The 20,588-nt window shown below is 43.6% G+C and overlaps 1 protein-coding gene across 1 annotated transcript in view; it reads right to left on the bottom strand.

Moving 5' to 3' along the window:
• LOC137433690 (uncharacterized) overlaps positions 1 to 20,588 on the bottom strand; it is a 123,077-nt gene that overhangs the window by 30,296 nt on the left and 72,193 nt on the right. The window contains exons 20-26 of the mRNA XM_078786199.1: positions 19,219 to 19,299; positions 12,474 to 12,521; positions 12,179 to 12,242; positions 7,137 to 7,242; positions 6,584 to 6,703; positions 6,185 to 6,350; positions 1,692 to 1,809 (exon numbers count right to left, since the gene is read on the bottom strand). Coding sequence (XP_078642325.1) covers positions 1,692 to 1,809; positions 6,185 to 6,350; positions 6,584 to 6,703; positions 7,137 to 7,242; positions 12,179 to 12,242; positions 12,474 to 12,521; positions 19,219 to 19,299 — 703 coding nt within the window. The remainder of the gene's footprint in view (positions 1 to 1,691; positions 1,810 to 6,184; positions 6,351 to 6,583; positions 6,704 to 7,136; positions 7,243 to 12,178; positions 12,243 to 12,473; positions 12,522 to 19,218; positions 19,300 to 20,588) is intronic.

Genomic DNA, 20,588 nt, shown 5'->3' with positions numbered 1-20,588 from the left:
GGGGACTACCAACCAAAGGACACACATTGCAGAAAATGGTGTACCATCACATACAAGAACACCATACAGTTCGTGACAGTGCCAAAATTAGTGTACAAGCTGTGTGTGCATACTGGGAGAAAGCACGAATTCCATTGGAGAGTAGATTCCTGTGAGCGCCAACTTTTGAAGTTGTATGATGCCTACAAACTGGTAAAGAAAAATAGAACCAAGACATTCTAAAACTATAGAGTGAAGGAGCAGATGTTCAAAGATGATCTTCAATCCCTCTTCGATATCTCACCAAATGATGCGCTTGAGAAAATGACGAATGAAGAAGACAAAGCATTCCTTATCATGCAGCGTGAGGATCCTTCAAGTTCACGTATGGGATCTGTGGACAACACTCTGGCAGTGAAGGAGAACAGAAAGCGTATCAGGCTTGAGAATGAAGATAAAAGAAAGAAGAAACATGCTGCTGAGACTCTAACAGCAATGCAATCTGTTCCATCAACATCGGCTGTGGTTGATGATGATTATGAGTCTGAGATTGAAAGCTCCGATTCAGGGGACAATGACTTCAAACTCCAAAGTCCATCTTCTGCCAAACAGGCGAAAAAGGCTCCCATCAAGGTGATCACTCCAGCAATAGTGGCAACTCTGGACAGAGTAAATCTCTCAGATCGGCGTGCTATGTTTGTGGCCAGTGCTTTTGCACAATCTCTTGGTCATACCACTGAAGACAAGTACAAGCCAACAATAATAAATAATTTGAGTAATTGAAAATAGATAATTATCTATGAATTGATGTATGATGCCAAAAATTCTGTATCTTATTATTCATTAAAATTTGTCAACATTTTGAGCAACCTCTAAATATTGTCCAATCAAGCTCACATTTTCACCACAAACTACTTTCCTCAATAGGAATAGGGGCAGGCTTGTGGAGACATGAAAATCCAATCTTAAAAGTTTTGGACCACCCAAGTCACCATGGTGTTTCACATGCATGGAAGTTCATCAATGTATGCGCCGTCCATCGGAAGGATGGTAAACCCGAAGACCTGCCCACCAGCCCGAGGTAAAGTGGATGCCCACCACCTGCCCACTAGGCGGGTTTGTCAGCCCTAATGCTTGATGCCTTTCTCCCGATTGGTTTTTTATTGTTATTTAGTGTAGTTTAATGGAAATTCTAACTCGTGCCTATGGTGCGGTGCCAAAAGGGACAAAGGATAATTCACCAAGGGTAAGACGTACAAGGGATAATTTATCCTTATTCCCGAAGCTAGTTAACATGCCCCGCCCCCTCGTGACGGGGACAGGTCCTCGGGTTAATTTTTTTGGTGGATCCGATCCCACGGTGTCTTTCACGACAAGTAGGCGAGCTATCACCCGCACCACAGCCAAATTCAAAATTCCTGCCCTAACTACTGCTAGTAAGGCAATGGCAAACCACCCAGTATAATCCTTTCGAAGAAAATACTTCAGCAGCACCGACGCTCTGTAACATAATATGGTACATCAGAATCAGAAATCTCAAACATTTGCAAAACATTATGGAGTTGAAAGGTGTATTCATTATCCAAATTAAATCTTGTATCCATGGAGAGAAGTAGAAAAGCAAGTCTCAAGCTCAAAATTGCTACCATTTTTGATAAGTACAAGTACAAATTGTATAAAATTACTGCATGATTACAGTGATTGTCACAAACCTGAGGTGCCATCGTCATGTGGGTGGGTATTCTTAATGGAAGCCAAGGGGTTGAGGGAACTGCAATCACTGCCCATCCACTCTCGGCTGCAGACGCACTGCCCTATATGACTGCATACCTGGACAAAAGGTATGGAAAGAAGGAAACAGATGTAAATGTGCAACAGCGATTATGTAAAACAGAGAATAAAGAAAAAATAATGTGGATAATTTTCACATAAACAATAAAAATTGGAATTTTGGGAGGTCTGTCAGGATGGTGTAGAGGTAATGCACTCACCTTTCAGCCGTCTATAGCCTGGGATTGAGTCCTAACCACATTATAAACTGTCGGATCAGGGCTTCACAGGCAGGGAGTTGTATCACAAATTGGACTGGTCCCTCAACACTTCAGATGGAAGTAAAGCTCGGTGTCCCATCTGATAGCATTAGCTGGTGGACGATAAATATCCCACGGAGTCTTTCATGAGGCGTGGTGTTAATGCAAGATCACTGAACAAATTACAAATTTCTGCCCTTGACGACCATTGGGAAAGCAAAGACAACTCACCCAATGTGATCCTTGCCATTGGGCTACCTTGGCAACACTGAAACTGCCTTCAGGTAGAGCACCACAAACAGCGGGGAGAGAGAGAGATTGGAGAGACATGACCAAGAGAGGAAATACTAATTTAAAACATCACAAATGCGTGTTTGGGAAGAATGTTTGGACGAATCTGGATGGATTTGGACGAATCTTTATCAATGATCTCTCCGACTCTCTGGAAAATCCTCTCTATCTCTTTGCTGATGACTCCACTCTCTGCCGCTCCATTCCTCTTCCCTCAGATCGGCAGTCTGCAGCCTCCTCACTCTCTGAAGACCTGGACAAAATCACAGACTGGTCAAACAAGTGGAACATGTCTTTCAATCCTGACAAATCTCACACTCTTACTATGTCTCTCCGAAAAGATCGACTGGACAACCCTCCCATCTACTTTCTCAACAATCCTCTCCAAGAAGTTCTGTCGCTCAAGCTTTTGGGTCTCACTATCTGCCATGATCTTTCTTGGGAAAACCACATTTCCAAGCTTGCCTCCAAAGCCAGTCGCCGACTGGGCATCCTCCGTCGTGCGAAGTCCTTCCTTGGCACACCTGAGCTCCTCACCACATACAAGGCTTTCATCCGCAGCTCAATGGAATACTGTTCTCCCCTATGGGCTGGTGCTCCTGCCTCACACCTGGCTCGGCTTCACGCTGTTGAATCCAAAGCTTTCAAAATCATTGGAATCTCCCGCGATGAAGCTATCTCTGACGGCCTTTCACTCACTCACCGCAGGCAGGTAGGTGGTCTTTCTGTCTTCTACCGACTCCTTTCCGGCCTTGCTCCCCCAGCTCTCTATGTGCTCTGTCCCCCAAATATTCCTACAGGTCGCACAAGATCTGCCAGCAACCCTCTGATGGTTAAACTGCCGAAATCTCGGCTCTCTGCTCACCTTCACTCTTTCATTCCTCTTTTTTCCCGCCTGTGGAACAAACTCCCACACTCCCTTCAATCCCTCTCCTCCCTCCAGGTCTTTAAAACAGCTGTTCACCACCATCTCTTATCTTCCCCCATCCATAACCTTGATCTTTTCTACCCCCACTAATTCACCCCAGATCCACCTTGTTTGAAATTCCAACTTCTTTCCTGGAAATCCTGGCAGTGTCCATATGTTTATACCTCTCCCACCCCCCCCCCCTTCACATGCCTCCCCCCCAAAGCCCTCTCCCTCCCACAGATCTCTCGATGTCTCCATGTCTCTCGGTCCCTGCTCTCAAATGTTGTGTTTGTGTCCTTCCCCCTCTCTCCCCATCTTGTCTACCGCTCCCGATGTTATTTGTTTTAATGTGTCTGTTTGTCTTTCTGTGTGATTAATGTTCGCTCTTTCACGAGCCTCGATCTTGTATACAAAAAAAAAAAAAAAAAAAAAAAAAAAAATGTTGCTAAGGCTCAAATTTACTTCCTTTTCTCACCAGCATAATTAGCAGTGATGCAGAATTTTTACCTCCACCACCGAAAGGTGGATGGAGGTTATGTGTTCACCCCTGTCTGTTTGTCTGTCTGTCTGTTTGTGAACAAAATATCTCAAAAAGTTGTAGATGCATTCGGAAGAAATTTGGCAGAGATGTAGCGTATTTGACAAGGACGAAATGATTCGATTTTGGTGAAGATCCGGATTCGGATCCGGCTACTATAATTTTTAAAGTGATTTTTCACCATTGGGAGATAGGGCCAAAAACGATAAATAGCAGGATATCTGAAAAAAATATGGATGGATTTGGACGAAACTTGTTGGACAGGTTGGGTCAGTTGGGCAAGGAAGAATCTAATCAATTTTGGTGAAGATCCGGATCCGACTAGTAGAATTTTTAAAGTGATTGTTTACCATTGAGTGATATGGCCAACCAGGCGGAGGTATGCTCTCTACTGAGTGCTGTTCTAGTTATAAGTGCAAAAATATGTTTTATTTTTAGTGGAGCAGCCATCATTGCTCATGTACTTTGTATCTATCACGTGTCTATAAAAATAGGTGCAATATGATGTGATGAAATGATAACTTTTAAAACAAGAATAATAAAGCCATGCAACAAATTATCATAATAAAGATGTACCTAATTTCAGTTGAATATGTTAAAGGGTATGGGAAAAAGTATGGACAATCACAGGTGGGATGAATAGACGGATGGACAGACGTGCCTAACTTGTATTGGTGGAATGTTATTCCACCAATACAATATGACGTGCCTAACTCCAGCCGTGTGGGATTGTCATTCATAGATCTGCAGATGTTTGCATTTGCAGTTTTATACCCTTTTTAGGTAATTTTCATTGTGCTTTGGACAATTGAGTTGTAGATGATGGCTCTAATTCACTCAATGGCTTTCCAGCTGTTTAATAGAACACCTTACCCCATGCCATCTTGGCAAAAAGGATGTGGAGAGGGTCTATTAAACTCTTGCTTTGCGTTTCAGGGCACAGTCTGTGCTCATTTCCTTTGTGAATCTTGCATAATAGTTGATGATGAATGGGTCAAATGGAACAGTCCAGAGCTGAAGAGGCTCCACTGAGATGTGTTTTTCGCCGCCATCAAGGTTTATCCATGCATTTGCACAATTCCAAACCTTCTGCCAATTTCTCTCAGAGAAAATGACGATTTCGGAACAATCATTGAAAAAGGATGCACCAAACAAACCGCTATTCCCCATTATTCTGCACTCAAGGGATGAGCTGACACGAATGCCGATTCTCATAGTTACTCTGCCCTCAGGGCATTAATACTATTTCAAAGTACTGCTAAAAGGTGATTTCCAAGCCAAAAAGGTGATTTGTGTTCCACAGTGTTCCTCAATCATAAACTGACATTTATAGACAGACTAGCCAAAAGCACCAGGCGTTGCCCGGGTTCTTTTTGAATGAATTTACTACTATAATTCAGCTTTTACTCGCGGCCGTAGAAGATTGACTACTATAATTCAGCTCAGCTTTTAATTGCGAAATGGGCCCAGCCCAGCCGAGGCTGCCTCGACCAGCCTCGCCACCTGGCCTATAACCTTCCCGGAGCCCATCCCGACATTTTTTGTTTTAGAGGTTTCCTCCTATCTTTCACCGTTCAGGAGATTAGCGCGTGCAGACAGATAAACAAACAAACAAACAAACAAACAAACAAAAACTTTCTTTTATATATATATATAGATAGATAAAGTGAACCAATTACTTAATCCTGCTTTCGCGTTGCACGTGCGGGGCAAAAAAAGCACAGATCCTAAAATGTTAAGGGGAAGATGGGGCATGAAGTGGATGAGGAAAAATAATGAAAGGAAAATAAGAGAATAAAAAGAAGCTGATGACTAAGTTCTTCAACTTTTGGGAGGTATGAGGAGTAGATCTGTGCAATATGAAAGCTAAATGTTGAATGGTTTTTGAAATATCACATACACCAGGCAAGTTACTGAAATGGTTGCCATGGCAACATAATTCAGCCAATCACAGCCGTGATCTCATCAGGTTGAGATCTTGTCTTGAGGATCATGTCTGCAAGATGAAAAGCGAAATGTTGAACGGTTTTTGAAATATCGCGTACACAAAAGTACATGGACAGATGATCAGTAGGTCAGTCAGACGGACGGAGCTCATTTTATTGTCCCCCGTCTCTGACCTTGTCGGAGGGACGGGAGACAAAATGAGGGGAAAGGGGAAGAGAATATTTAGGGAAAAGGTGAGAATGATGGCGTTGGGGATTGGGGAGCGGCTACAATTTCACCATTTTGCCTGTATACGTTGCTCCAAAAATGAAAGAAGCAGAAAGAGAAAGGAAAGAAAACAAATCCAAGCAAATATATATATTTTAACAACAATGAAATGAACAACAAACTTGTTTGATTCACCACAAGTGCAGCTTGGTAAAAACAACACACGATGTCCTGAAAACCACATACTCTCCGAGAATGACTGCATAACATGCTGTATCTCACCCCATGTCCAGAGCAAGTCTTGTGGTTTGTTGATGGACAGGTCGTGAGATTGAGAGCATCCAGAGGCAGACAGCGCCGCTCCAAGCACACAGCGTTGACGTCACATGGCGTACCATCAGGCACATATCCCAGGTCTGAACCATCCTCCAAAATCACGTTTGCTCCACTGCAGTCGTGACGAGCACCAAACTACGAGTTAATGATAGCAATAGTAATAATACTGTGCTAATAACAACAATAACAATAACAAATAAAGCTCCTACTTTCAAACATGCATGCAGGAGGCCTCAGTAGTTGAAGCCACAATTAATAGTGAAGTGACTGCAAAACAGCAATGATTAATTATTATACACCATACAAGCTACACCTATATTTGACTTGCGAGAACTCTTGCCTAACCTGCATTGCAGCAGACGTCCTCGTTCTCTCAGAGATGTCCGAGTCACTTTTCCGGACAGGATGCCGAGCTGGGGCCGTGAGCCAATGTTTGTACAAAGCAATAATCCACAAAACACGTCCCTACCAAGAATGTGGAGGAGAAAAGTTTCAGGCCGGGTGCATCAACAATATCTTTAAAAACAGGCTGACTGTAATTCCCTAGTCCTCGCCATCGACCCAACTCATCAGCAATTTTAAAGGCATGCTCACGAAGGAAAGGCCATTAATTAGTTATACACACTGATGCGTTAAGGCTTTCTAGAATTATTATTGGGTGGTTTGTGTCAAGCACAATCCTGATTAGGTGCAAGAAAATTTAGTTATTTGTTATTTGGGCATTGACATACTTAATGATACGTAATAACTGAATACAATTTTGTAGAAGATGTAAGATTTTAAATCTCAAATGGTCTGTAACATATTCAAAATGTCTTTGGAAGGAATAATTATACATTCTAGGCCAAGTCAATTGGAAGTAAGACGTTAAAACAGCGTCTGGGATGTGTCCGCTCACTTCTTGATGCACTGGAACCAAGAATCACCATTATGACCACAGTTTCCTTTGCTTGTTCCCTCTTGATTCAGTTTGCTGTAGCACAGTTCATCAGCTGCACCTGCCACTAAAATGCAAGGCATGCACCACCTTGTAAATTGACCATAAGAACAAGCTGCCTGTAGAACAACACTCAGAATATTCTAATGCCATAACAACGGGTTTCTAAACGTTTCGTTATTTCTAAAGATGAGGTTCAAAGAAAACCTTGTGCTAAGAATTAAACATAGGGGCAATACCCCTGGGTGCTCACCTGGTAGAATAAACAGTATACTACAATTCAATGTATACTACAAATACAGTATACTACAAACCAAATTCAATGGTTGCTAGAAGACAGGGCAACGTGTAGAATCATACGAACATAATCATAAGACGTTAAACAAACAAACCAAAAATACCTATTTGGGGGATAACCCCCCCAGTAAACCCCTTCAGGGCCAGATTTTTTTTAATGCCATGAACATAATGAACCTAATGAACATAATGTAATAACATAATAATAATAATGATATTTAACATAACATAATAATAATGAACATAATGAACATGAACAGAATGAACATAATGAACATAATGAAATTTGGTACAGCATGGGTGGTGAAGGTTGTGGTCAAGTTTCATCAAAATTGTGTGTGTAGTTTCAGAACAGAAAGCAAATACTAATTTTGAGGAGTAAAACCTGGACCCACCTTGAGCCCCTCCCCCCCACCCCCGTAGACCCCCTTAGACTTTGATTTTCTTAGTGCCATGAACAAACTTCGGTACATCATGGGTGATGAAGGTTGTGATCAAGTTTCATCGTAATAGTGTGTAGTTTCAGAGGAAAAAGCAAATTCGCTCATGGCGTCTGTCGGCGTTTGCAGGTCGGCGCGAGCTCTGTCGCACAGCGTGTCCGGGTGGTTGCGTGTTACTCTATCAACGTTTATAGTTGCTGCATGAGTGGTGCAGAACGAACGATCGAAGGACCAGGTGCGTTTCTTCTCACGACGGCTTGGTCGGTGCATGAAGAGCGTGAGGACCAGTTGTGTGTGTATTGTGGGGCGAGGTGGCACAAAGTGATACTCGCACGATTGCAAGCCACGTTGGAGCTGCAACTTTTGCCAGTAGAGCAGGACTCATATGGACGGTGTGTCGGGCGAATACTTGCGTATCGGGAAGAGCGCGAGGATGCCTTTTTGAGCCCTTATATTACTGAGGAAGAGGATTATTCAGAATCCTAGAGGACACTCAATGTGGAGCCGGAATCCAAGTGCTGTCGTGGTCATCGTAGCACGCCCACAGACACCGGCTAACAAGTTCCCCCGGTTGGAAAACCGGGAAAGTCCTTACAAACATATTAATAATTTTTAACTTAATTCATACTTCCATGGGATAGGGTGTCACTCCACTGCATCAGAGTCCACTGTACCTGCGATCTGTTTTTAAAATTCCTTCGAGATGATGGACCCAGCTTGCGTATATCATATTCCTGTCAGGAAACGACTCATTGTTACCCGGCACCGCCGGATACTCTTGCTAGTATACAGTATATACATATTGTTGCGCGGACCCTTAGGTTAATACCAGGGCTCGCAGATGGACCAAACGGATTTAATTGGAGGCGACGACCAAACACGGATTTTATTATCAAACACGGGAGGAAGAAGGAAAATGGGAGCTGCGGTAAAAGCGCGTACCTGTGGAAGGCGAACAAACTCAAACGGACACAGGTTTAACAAGGAATGAAAAATAATACAAGGGTTTATTTAATCAAAAGTCGGGACAGGGGAACGCGACGATAAACCTAATTTCTAAATTGGGATCCCACACACCAGACTTCAGAAACAAGACACAGGAATATGAATTAAAGGAAAAGAACACGTTGTGTAAAATGTAATGGGGATTGGCCTTATGTGTCCCTCGTCTTGTCTTGGTATCGTCCACCACGTGGCTCCAAGCTCCGCTCGTGCTCGCGCACCACCAGGCCTTGCTCCAACTTCCAAAAGAACACGTCGTGTATTTGTGAGTGTGGTGCGTCTTAACCCGTCTGTAGTCTTGCGTCCGTCGACGTCCCACGCGGCCCCCCCTCCGTCTGCCTCCGAGCACCACCAGGCCTCGCTCCAAGCACCACGCGTCCAATGCAGCTGGCGAGCTCCACACACGGTCGATCTCCAACACGAGGCACAAACTCAGAACGAAGAAATTGCAGGAGGAAATAACGCAAGTGCGACTGCACGCTATCAGCCAAGTCCAAGTGAGCTCTCTCAAGAGTTGGACGTGCCAGAGAGAGAAAGGGACGTGCAAGCGAGAGAAGGACGTGACAGGGTCAGAGCCGGATGTGCAACTCTCAAATAATTCCAAAATGCCGTTCGGCGCGCCCCTATATAACATTGCGGCGGTGACTTCAGCCTTGGCGCGCCACCCAATCAGTGCCCTCCACTGAATCACAGGCCTGTAGCGTGGTCATAGTGCGTGCTACTCAAGGCCTGCCGGAGATGTAGCTGGCTGCGGCCCATGCGGCAGTGCCCTGAACTGGCCTCTTGTCCATTTTCTTCCAAAGTCTTGTCAGGGAAGGGAATTTAATTAATGTGTGCACTAAAGGGCCTAACTAAGTGTCTACAGGTGTGCATTACCATAAGGGACAAAGGTTTAATGACCAGGTGTGACACACAGGGGCTTTATCTTAATCCCTACACCATCTAACACTCGAACATCCTGGTATGTTCACAGATGTATTCTTACCCGACAAACCGCCTAAACACACAGAAATTACAGGTAGATTCCCTATCGCGACAGTCGAATACCCACCTATACAGATCTACCTGGCTCTAGATATTGCTCTACCCTCCCGACATAACATAAACATAAATACATATATATATATATATATATATATATAATTTTTTTTTTTTTTTTAGCAAGGTACATGTGCTATGCACAGAATGGAGGCCAGGCTCTCAGAAGAAAATTTTCACCAATAAATTCCATATTCCTATGACACCATCAGTCGAACGGCAAGCATGGACAGCCGGTTCATGAAGGACTTGGACAAAAAAATTACTCGAAAGTCAAAATCATAATTTTAATGAATTTAATCATAATCATAATCATATGAAACCTACCACCCAACTTCGGACATGGAAGGTTTGGCAGGACTAGCCTTAGAACAGAGGGAGTAGTTCGGGGATGGATGGACATTCCTGTTGCACAATATAGATATGGATATAGATTATCTTCCTGTTCCTACTGAGATCACCTTAAGTCGAATACTAAGTGTGGCAGCCAAAAACATTCCCCAGGATGAACCCATAAGAAGGTGGGAATAATTGGGGTCATTTAAAGTAGTACGGTAGTTGTTTTAATCGTGGTAGTAACAGTAGTCAATCAAAGTGTCAGAATAGGCCAGAGCAAGCAACAAAGTACAATAGAAAAGCTGGAACATAGAGACTAATCAGAACATTTGGAAGGAGTGTATTAAAAGGAATCCATGCCGAAAGAGATTCAGTATTTAGGGTTGACAAATATTAAGTGATGGACAGTGATCCACCCAGCAGGTGTGAGGACAGCTTTGAGGGAGGTGTAGCCAATTTAATAATAATATTAAGAGGAGCCAGCACCAGGTGTTAATAAATTGGCCAGTGAGCATATCCAAAAGCTCAAAGAGGGAAAGTTCATTTATTTTACGTTAAAGGCTCCAGTCATGGACTGTATCATCCTCATCGAAACCAAGTCTTAAATGAAAGAAAAAAAGAACTGAAGAGATAGATAAGTAAAGAGAAGAAAAAAATAATCTAAGAATTTTTGAGGAACTGGAAAACCTGCCTTTTGAAAAGGGCAAATTCTAACTGTTAGGAGAGACAAGAGAAGGTAAAGAATTTCAGAGATTAGCAGTGAAGGGAAACAAACAAACAGAATAACAGCCCACCCTTTAGTTGCCAATGGCCACACAATAATCATGTGACCTAGTGGCTTGCTGAGTATTTTGTGGTCTAGCTAATGGTGGAGGTTTACAAGAAGCCAGTTCTCGGGAGCAGAAACCAAAGTAATATCTGCAGAAGAGGCAAAGAGAGCCAACACTATGGCATAATCCAAGCAAGTGGAGTTTTGAGGTCAGATTGAGAGAGTCGATAAGTCAGATTGCTTCAGATAACTCTGTCAAGTAAATATGTGGAGCTACAATCTTCCCAGATGTGAGAGCAATCTCTACACAAGGACAAATCAATCCTTTATATAACCAGAACAAGTGTTCAGATGAGAAGAATCTTTGACATCTGAACAGGATTCCTAGTTTCTTAGAGGCAGACTTAGCTATTTGTGTAATGTGTGGATTCCAAGATAAATTTTATGTTAGGGTAATACCTAGTAGGTTTATTGAATCACATGGTAAAATTGTGGAGCTTTCAAAGGAGATTGGAGAGTTGAGAAGAGTTTTCGACAGCAATTTTCCTGTTTGTAATGATTCTCAATTTTGTTTGACTTCCAGGAAGGCAGACAGTAAAAATAAAATCTCGCTCCTCTCTGCGCATGTGCGATCGGGCCAAATTCAGAGCCAAAGTTCAGTAACACGAGGAACTTGTCCCATATTCATGTACCGATATGTGTTCAAAATATAACATTTAAATAAAATAAGTTGTTCCTCAGTCATAAATGGACGATCATAATATCATCAGACAGACAGATGGATGGACGGACGTGAACCAATTCCTTAACCCCGCGTTTTGTTTTGCGTGTGTAGGGTAATAGCTTCAGCTATCCACTCTGGGGAGATAGAGGCGTTGCCCGAGGAGAGGCAGTAAAATCACCTCCAGAATTGCATTAACATTTGACCCAATGATAACACCAATGTTCCCACCAAAACAATGGTGGCTCAAACCCAGGTGTTTAGCACCGAGCAGGTGGCTTTTGGCTGTTGGTGTGTTAAACATGGCTAGAAATGGTGGAGATCATCAGCAGCTGAAAAATTAATGCTGGAGAATGGCTGCAAAGTTGGAGCATCCCAATATGATGAAAATCAAACTCACTTTCTCCCCATATGGCTTTGCACTGCTTGTCTCTGGATTTGCACTCGCCTCCAAAGCAGCGTCCCTGCACACACACAGTTATGCTTCCTCAGCAGCTCGCTTAGGTGTCCTCCACTTTTGACACAGATAGATTTAATCATGATGCCTTTGTTATCTGTGGTACAAAAACCACAACAATTTTTGCATTTTGTGTTTGGTGGCTGGCAAATCACATGTAACTATTACAACTGATACGAATATCCAGAATCAACTTGCATGTGTAAATAAATGAGATAAAAACATAAACATGTCTCACATCTGTACCACAAGCATAGGCATCTTGTTTGTGCATGTTGGAAGGACACTGTTTGAGGGAGTGGGGGGCGGGGGGTGGGAGGGGTGGGAGAATAGGGGACAAACATAGGATATTGGTACGTTAGAATAGATCAGTCATTCTGACACAAATCTGCTAAAATGCTACTGGCTGATGTACAACGTTTACACCAATCATATACAAGTCCATGACAGGTGATAGGTTGAAATGCCATTTAATAGGATGGGAGGGCCATAGAACAGCAACAAAAATCACATGACAAAAAAACAAAAAAAACAAACACCTTTGGAGGCCATTTTTCCCTGCAAGCGGGGGTTGGCCTTTTTCGGGGACCGTGGTTGTTGTTGTTTTTTGGTCCCCTTTTTGAAGCAATGTTTTACGGCCGGGTGCCCTTCCTGCCGCCAACCCTTTTTGTCGCCTTTTTACGACAAGCAGGGAATTACCAGTGAACTGGTACTCAATTAGCCGACCTCGGAAGGATGAGCAGGCTGAGTCAACCCCCCTGGCGTTAATTCAGCGATCGACCGGGATTCGAACCCAGGATCCTAGGATCCTAAGCTGGCACCCTAGCCGATAGCCCAACACCAGGGACTGGGACAGACGGAATAAATATAGACAACCACAACAACCCAGTGTCAATTGGGCTTTAACCTTGAATGTCCGCACACCGGAATGCCGTGATGTTAATGGCATGAACCCTTTGACACAGTGCTAACACCACCGCCTTTGATTAATAATTAACCCCCCTCCCCGCGCCCCCCCAAAATAATACAACCTAAAACCCTCTTAGCTCTACATACTAGTCTATACCCGTTCCCTGTGGAAGCGAGAGGTTATTTTTCATTGTTGGCCTCGTTTCCTCACCCATAATATCCCTTCCCTCCGGCAGAGGTCAGTAGTTCAACCACTTGCACTATTCCACATGTACAGGAGGAAATTGCAAGTAGTCGCCCCACACTCACAGAGGAGGAGGGAGCTTTATTTAAATGCCCATGCCCTGACCCTAGGTAGCCCAAGCACGAATTCAAAATTTGGTTGAGGTCGGCAAAGCCGATTTTTATCCCACAAGGAACAGACATTTCTTTATTTCATACTAGTCGAGCCTACACCGTTGTTTCGCTGACGGACAAATTCGTTGTCCTGTTTGCCAAAAATGTTTTTACCAGTGCAAAGATTGCTTTAATCTCAGCGTTGCCTAGGTTAAAAAAAAAAGGAATTGTAATAACTTTGCCACCACCACTAGGTGGAGCTACATGGTACACATTTGCATAGATAATTTATTTCCCCCTCCCCTGCTCCTCCCCACACCTCCCCCACCCCACACCTCCCCCCCCCACCCCCCCACGTGAGGCAGTGGCGTGACAATAATGGTCCCATGAGTACTGATCCCTGATGTGCACCACCCCACACATCCTCCCAGGAAGACATCCCCCCACTCAGCCACTCTTTGCTTCCTATCATTACGCCAGGATCCAATCCAGTTAAACTACTTTACAAGTCACTCCGCAAGCTCTCACCTTAGCCAACAGCCTTCTATATGATACATTATCAAAAGCTTTTTGAAAGTCAAGATAAAGTTCATCCACTGCACTTCCCTCATTCTCCTAGTCAGAAACTGCTTCATAGAACTCCAATAACTTTGTTAAACATGACCCCCCTTTAGTAAACCTGTGCTGAGTACCATCAATTAGGTTGAAATTACTCCAAATAGTTCCCTATCCATTTTTTTTATCAACGATTCCAACACTTTCCACACAACTGAGGTCAAATTGACAGCTCTGTCATTCCTCATTCCGCAATTGGGAACCTTTCTTAAATAACGGTGTTGCATTTGCTACTCTCCTCTAATCCCACTGTCTTGTCCTGACTTCAATGATCCGTTAAGGATATCCGCTAATACCACGCTTTTTTGCTCCCACACCTCTTGCAATACTCCAGAATGCTTATTATCTGGCCCTGGAGCTTGATCATCCCTTAGCTTGCCTAGTTGTTTCTTTACTTCCTCCATTCATACTTGGATTTCTTCTAAAACACCTTTCTCACCTGTGAAATAGATACTCAGCTATTTGATGTTGCCTTGACCGTTTTTGTGCAAATGTAGACGTAAACTAGAACGGCACTCTTCGACGTCGTGGCATCAACCACTGCCCACATTATTACATCATTATACATACTTGTACCAAGTTTGATTTAAATATCTTCAGATGTTCTCAAGTATCACGTTTTTACCTTATATGACCTCTGACCTTTGACCTCTCAATTCTGAAATCGATTCAGTTCATTTTAGCATCATGATACATACTTATACCAAATTTTATCAAAATCCCATCACTTGTTCACAAGTTAGCTTGGTAACAGAATTTTTACCTAACGGGACCCCTTAAAATTTCTGAGTAACGTTTCGTTAATTTTTTCTGAGTCGTGGTTTCATGACCGTAAAATCTAATCAGTACTTCAATTTTTTTTATCTCACCCCTCCTCCTCAAAGCGTCCTCCCCGCTTCCTCTCCCTTCCAACTCTTACTTCTATCTCCTCCAACCTTCTTCCTCGCTCTGCCCCCCCCCCCCTCAAACAACACGTCACTGTGCCTCATCCAATCACCATCAAACCTTTTGTCCTCCTCATCCTTCCCTTTCTCCTATGTCTTCTGAAATCTCTGACACACTATCAACAGCTCTCCCAACGTCTTCCTCCTCTTCCACATCTTACCCTACCCCTTCCCCCACCCCCCCCCCCCCCCTGTTCTGTATCTGATGCTCCCCCTTCCACTTCATTAACGGTATGGACCTCAAACATCTGGGGCCTTCGCTCAAACTTGACTGATCTCTCCATACAGGTTGCTTCTGACAAACCGAACTTAATCTGCTTAACAGAAACTTTCCTCCTTCAAGATGTCTCTGATTCCTTAATATCTCTTCCTGGTTACTCCCTCCTCTGGTATAATAGACCTGAGCCTCGTCCTGGAGGTGCGGTTGCTATACTTATCAAAAACTCTCTTCCTCACTCTCCCTGCACTGCCCTCTCTCCAACTCACCCCCAGGAGTACCTCTGGCTATGGCTTCCCCTTCGCTCCCACCTTTTGTTCATATGTGTGTTGTACCATCCACCAAACGGTGATGACTCCATTTCCATCTCGCTGTCTGATAACATGCACCAACTTCTACCTACTCATCCCAACTCTCTCTTCCTCATATGTAGTGATTTCAACTGTCATCATGCCAGCTGGCTGGGTGTGGGTACATCTCTCACCAGCCATGGCACCTCAGCAAAGGACTACTGCGACTCACTGGGACTGACACAATCTGTCAATTTCCCATCCCAGATATCAGTCAACGGAGCATCTTTTCTTCTAGACTTGGTTATGACTAACTTCCCTGCAAATGTCGGCTGCTCTTCTTCTGCTCCAATCGATTCATCTGACCATATGCCTGTTAAAGTGGACATCTCTCTGGCCATTCTCAGAGAGCCTCCCCAGTGTCGACGAGTCTGGCATTTCACTCAGGCGAACTGGCACGGTCTTCAAGCAGCCATCAATCATCTGGATTGGTCTACCATCTCCACTGCCTCTGACATCAACTCATCCTGGGAATTCTTCCAAAGTAAATTGCTCTCTCTCATGCACAGATTTATCCCATCCCATCTTCAGTTGTCATACCCTTTCTCCCGTCCATGGTACACAGGATCTTGTGGTGAGGCAGTTGCCCTGAAATAACTTGCCTCCACCTCCTGGAAGGCAAATCCAACGGAAGGCAATCTCATTTCCTTTCACAAAGCCCAGAACAAGTGTGTGTCCACCCTCAGGAGAGCCAGGAAACAATATCTCTCTACTCTCAAGAGTGAAATCTCAAACCTGTCTCCCTCTTCCAAATCCTGGTGGAGTCTGGTCAAATCTGTTTCTGGTGTTTGTTCCCCTTCCATCCCCTCCCTTACCTCAAATGGCTGCACAACTGACTCCACACGTGAAAAAGCTGAAAGCCTCAACTCTGTGTTTGCCTCAAAATCTTGTGTCCCAAACCCGTCTCTCTCTGTACCGACCGTACCCAATCGTACCATCGGCTCCTAGACTTTGTGTCCCTCTCTCCTGAAAAGGTGGAGAAGTTTCTGTCAATCCTCGACTCTGATTCTGCAACTGGACCAGACGGCATCAGCCCACAGGTCCTAAAATCCTGCTCTTCTGCTCTTTCACACCCTCTCTCTGTTCTCTTCACCCTCTCTTTTGCTCAAGATCATCTGCCATCAGTTTGGAAATCAGCGAACATTACCGCTTTGCACAAAAAAGGTGCAAAAACAGATCCTTGCAACTACAGACCAATCAGCCTGCTCCAAATGATCAGCAAATTCATGGAATCCATCATTGCTTCGGATATCAATTCCTTCCTCTTCTCCAATGGCTTGATCTCTGATCATCAATTTGGTTTCAGACCAGGTCACTCTACTCTGGACATGCTGCTTCTGCTGTCTCTACAATGGATGGAGGTCTTCAATGTCAAACAGGAAATTAGAGCTGTCTCCCTTGACATATCACGTACCTTCGATACGGTCTGGCACCCCGCTCTGCTCACCAAACTCTCCTCCTATCGAATCCATGGAAATCTCCATGCATGGCTTGCAGACTTTCTCTCTGGTTGTAGTCAACGTGTGACCCTGAATGGGTTTCTCTCATCTCCCCTTCTTGTTCAGGCTGGAGTTCCTCAATGCAGTGTTCTGGGCCTTGTGCTTTTTCTGGTCTTCATCAATGATCTCTCCGCCTCTCTGAAAAATCCTCTCTATCTCTTTGCTGATGACTCCACTCTCTGCCGCTCCATATCTCAACCCTCAGATCAGCAGGCAGCAGCCTCTTCATTCTCTGCAGACCTGGACAAAATCACAAACTGGTCAAACAAGTGGAATATGTCTTTCAATCCTGACAAATCTTGCACTCTCACTATGTCTCTCCGAAAAGACCGTCTGGACAACCCTCCCATCTACTTTCTCAAAAATCCTCTCCAAGAAGTTCTGTCAATCAAACTCTTGGGTCTCACAATCTGCCATGATCTTTCCTGGGAAAACCACATTTCCAAGCTGGCCTCCAAAGGCAGTCACCGACTGTGCATCCTCCATTGTGCAAAGTCATTCCTTGGCACACCTGAACTCCTCACGACATACACAGCTTTCATCTGCAGCTCGATGGCATACTGCTCTCCGCTCTGGGCTGATGCTCCTGCCTCACACCTAGCTCGGCTTCACGCTGTTGAATCCAAAGCTTTTAGAATCATTGGAATCTCCCGCGATGAGGCTATCTCTGAGGGCCTTTCACTCACTCACCGCAGGCAGGTTGGTGGTCTTTCTGTCTTCTACCGACTCCTCTCTGGCCTAGCCCCCTCAGCCCTGTCTGTGCTCTGTCCCCCACATACTTCTACAGGTCACACAACATCTGCCAGCAACCCTCTTCTGGTGAAACTGCCAAAATCAAGACTCTCTGCTCACCTTCACCCTTTCATTCCTCTTTTCTCCCACCTCGGGAACAAACTCCCTTACTCTCTTCAATCCCACTCCTCCCACCAAGACTTTAAAACAGCTGTTCACCACCATCTCTTATCTTCCCCCATCCAAAACCTTGATCTTTTATACCCCAGTTAATTCACCCCAGATCCACTTTTCTGAAATACCGACTTCTTTCCTGGAAGTCCTAGCTGTGTCCATGTGTTTTTTTTTTTTTACCTCTCCCACCCCAACCCCCTTCCCACACCTCCTCCCTCCAAGCCCTCTCCCTCCCACAGATCTCCCCATGATCCTGCTCTCAAATGTTGTACTTGTGTGCTTCCTTCTCTCTCCCCATCTTGTCTCCCACTCTCTTTATTATGTCTTATGCGTGTGTTTGTTTTTTTGCCATTAATGTTAGCTCTTACACTCGCCTCGATGTTGTATACAAAAAAAAAAAAAATTCATCTTTACATCATGATATAGTGCATACCTGTACCAATTTTCACTTGTATCCCTTCAGCTGTTCTTAAGTTATCTCGGTAATGAAAACCTATCACGGAAGCACAGACAGCTGGACAGACAACCCGAAAATATAATGCCTCTTGTGAGTGGACGCGTAAAAAATTTTTTTTTTATAAGCCTGGCATCTCACCCTCATCGTCGACCAATTCTCTTGTGTTATTCCTCAATAAAGTAATAAAATTACTTTTATTATCCCCACCCTTTAAAAAAAACCCCAAAAAACCGAGGATATTGTAATCGGCTCCTCTGTCTGTCCATCTGTCTGTCATGCTATCTCCTCCTAAACAGTTGTGCAGAAGTTCATCAAACTAAGTAGTTTTGATCACCACAAGGGACGAAGGTGCAAGAGCAGTATCGTTTTTGGCCCTGCCCCTGGGTCAAAATTACGAGGGTCAAAAGGTCAAATACGAAAAAATACAATTATGGGCAAATTTTAAAACATTTAAAATTAAACTTTGTACATGCAATCAACATTGGGGGATGCATGAAATATTTCACGATTTCTTGGATTTGACCCCCAGGTTCATGCCCCAAGGGGTCACAGGGGTAAAAACTTATGGTCACAGGGGTCAAAATGGGTAAAAAGTTTAACTACAAATTTGATATCGAGTCATTCCTGGTAGAATGTTTTGCCATCTTTCAACTTTGCTTTAGGTGGGAAGCATGGGGATTTGCGATGGCCCACCATCGACTACACTCTAGTTTGATTATCACAGTGATGTCAATGGTGCATTGAACTCACCAATCCTGATGTTCCTGTACAAACCTCTGCTATGTCACAATCATTGACAGGTGACCGGCACTCCTTTCCAGTGGAGACAAACTACAAGATAGTAAAAAATAAAAATAAAATTGTGTGTTATAACTACATGGGAATTACACGACTACCAGTGATTCATAATGCTCACTCTGTGGTTCTAAAGCTTATTTCAATGATCAGGACGTTTTGAATTAGAACAGACTTATAGGACTTTCCTATGTCAAAGAAGTCCTGCAGGGCTAGAGCTACACCATCAAGGTTTTATTCATTCAAATAATCATTCCTGTGATTCAATAAACTCAAATCCCGACTCCTAACACTTATGCTCTTGCCTTTGTTCCTTTGGTACCTGCTGCGCTTTCCCCCATGGCCTGTAAAATGACATCACTACTCTGCAGTGATTGGTTGGCCAGCATGAGAACTGATGACAATGACATTACTGAAGTATTTTTAACCTCCACCACTGACCGAAGGTGGACAAAGGTTATGTTTCACCCTGTCTGTTTGTTTGTTTGTCTGTGAGCAGGATATCTCAAGAAGTTATGGAACAATTCGGATTAAGTTTGGTGGACAGATTGGGTGTGTAACAAGGGCGGATGCATGAAATTTTGGTGAATATCCACATACGAGAATTTATTAATTGTTAAAGTGATTCTTCACCATTGAGTGATAGCGCCAAAACTATTAATTACATAGCAGGGTATTTCAAAAGGTTGTGGACAGATTATGACAAAACTTGGTGGATGAGTTGGGTACATGACAAAAACAAGCAAATTCGATTTTGGTGTGTGCCAAGGACAAATGGTCCGGATGCAGATCTGGTCTATCAGTGGGATACAAAATGTAAACTGTTCAGCCTTGTGGAGTTATGTGCTCAACCGAATGCCTTTCTAGTTAAGCCTTCCCCTATAGCACAGAGGGAGACTTATTGCTGTTTTAGGGCTTGTTTCTACAATTATTAGTGCTCCCCAATTTTTAATGGTACTACAGTTTCTTAGACCCCTAGGAATACTAAACTACCATTAAGATTTTTCATCCTGCACTCTCAACACTCCAAATTTCCAAACTATCAATTTCCAAGCTGTAACTTGGAGCCGGCTGGGACTTTCAGTATTAAAATTTGCATCAATAATGTGAATCAAAAGTACGTGTGGTTGACCTACTTTTTTGACCTTGACCTCATTTTAAGGACATGCCCTAATTATAAGTATTTCAACATTTTTCACCATAACTCGAATAAAGTTTGGCCTCTCAGAACGAAATTACCCTCTCTCGATAGCCTTGAGCATAACATGATTTTTTGGTCATCGCTCAATTTTGCCAATGCGGAATCTCAAAAAATTCTGGGCCTT

This window comes from Myxine glutinosa, chromosome 10 (assembly GCF_964187855.1).
Source record: "Myxine glutinosa chromosome 10, kmMyxGlut1.1, whole genome shotgun sequence".
NCBI lineage: Eukaryota > Metazoa > Chordata > Myxini > Myxiniformes > Myxinidae > Myxine > Myxine glutinosa.
The sequence above is the reverse complement of the archived record's forward strand: the minus strand, read 5'-3'. Positions and strand labels throughout refer to the sequence as shown.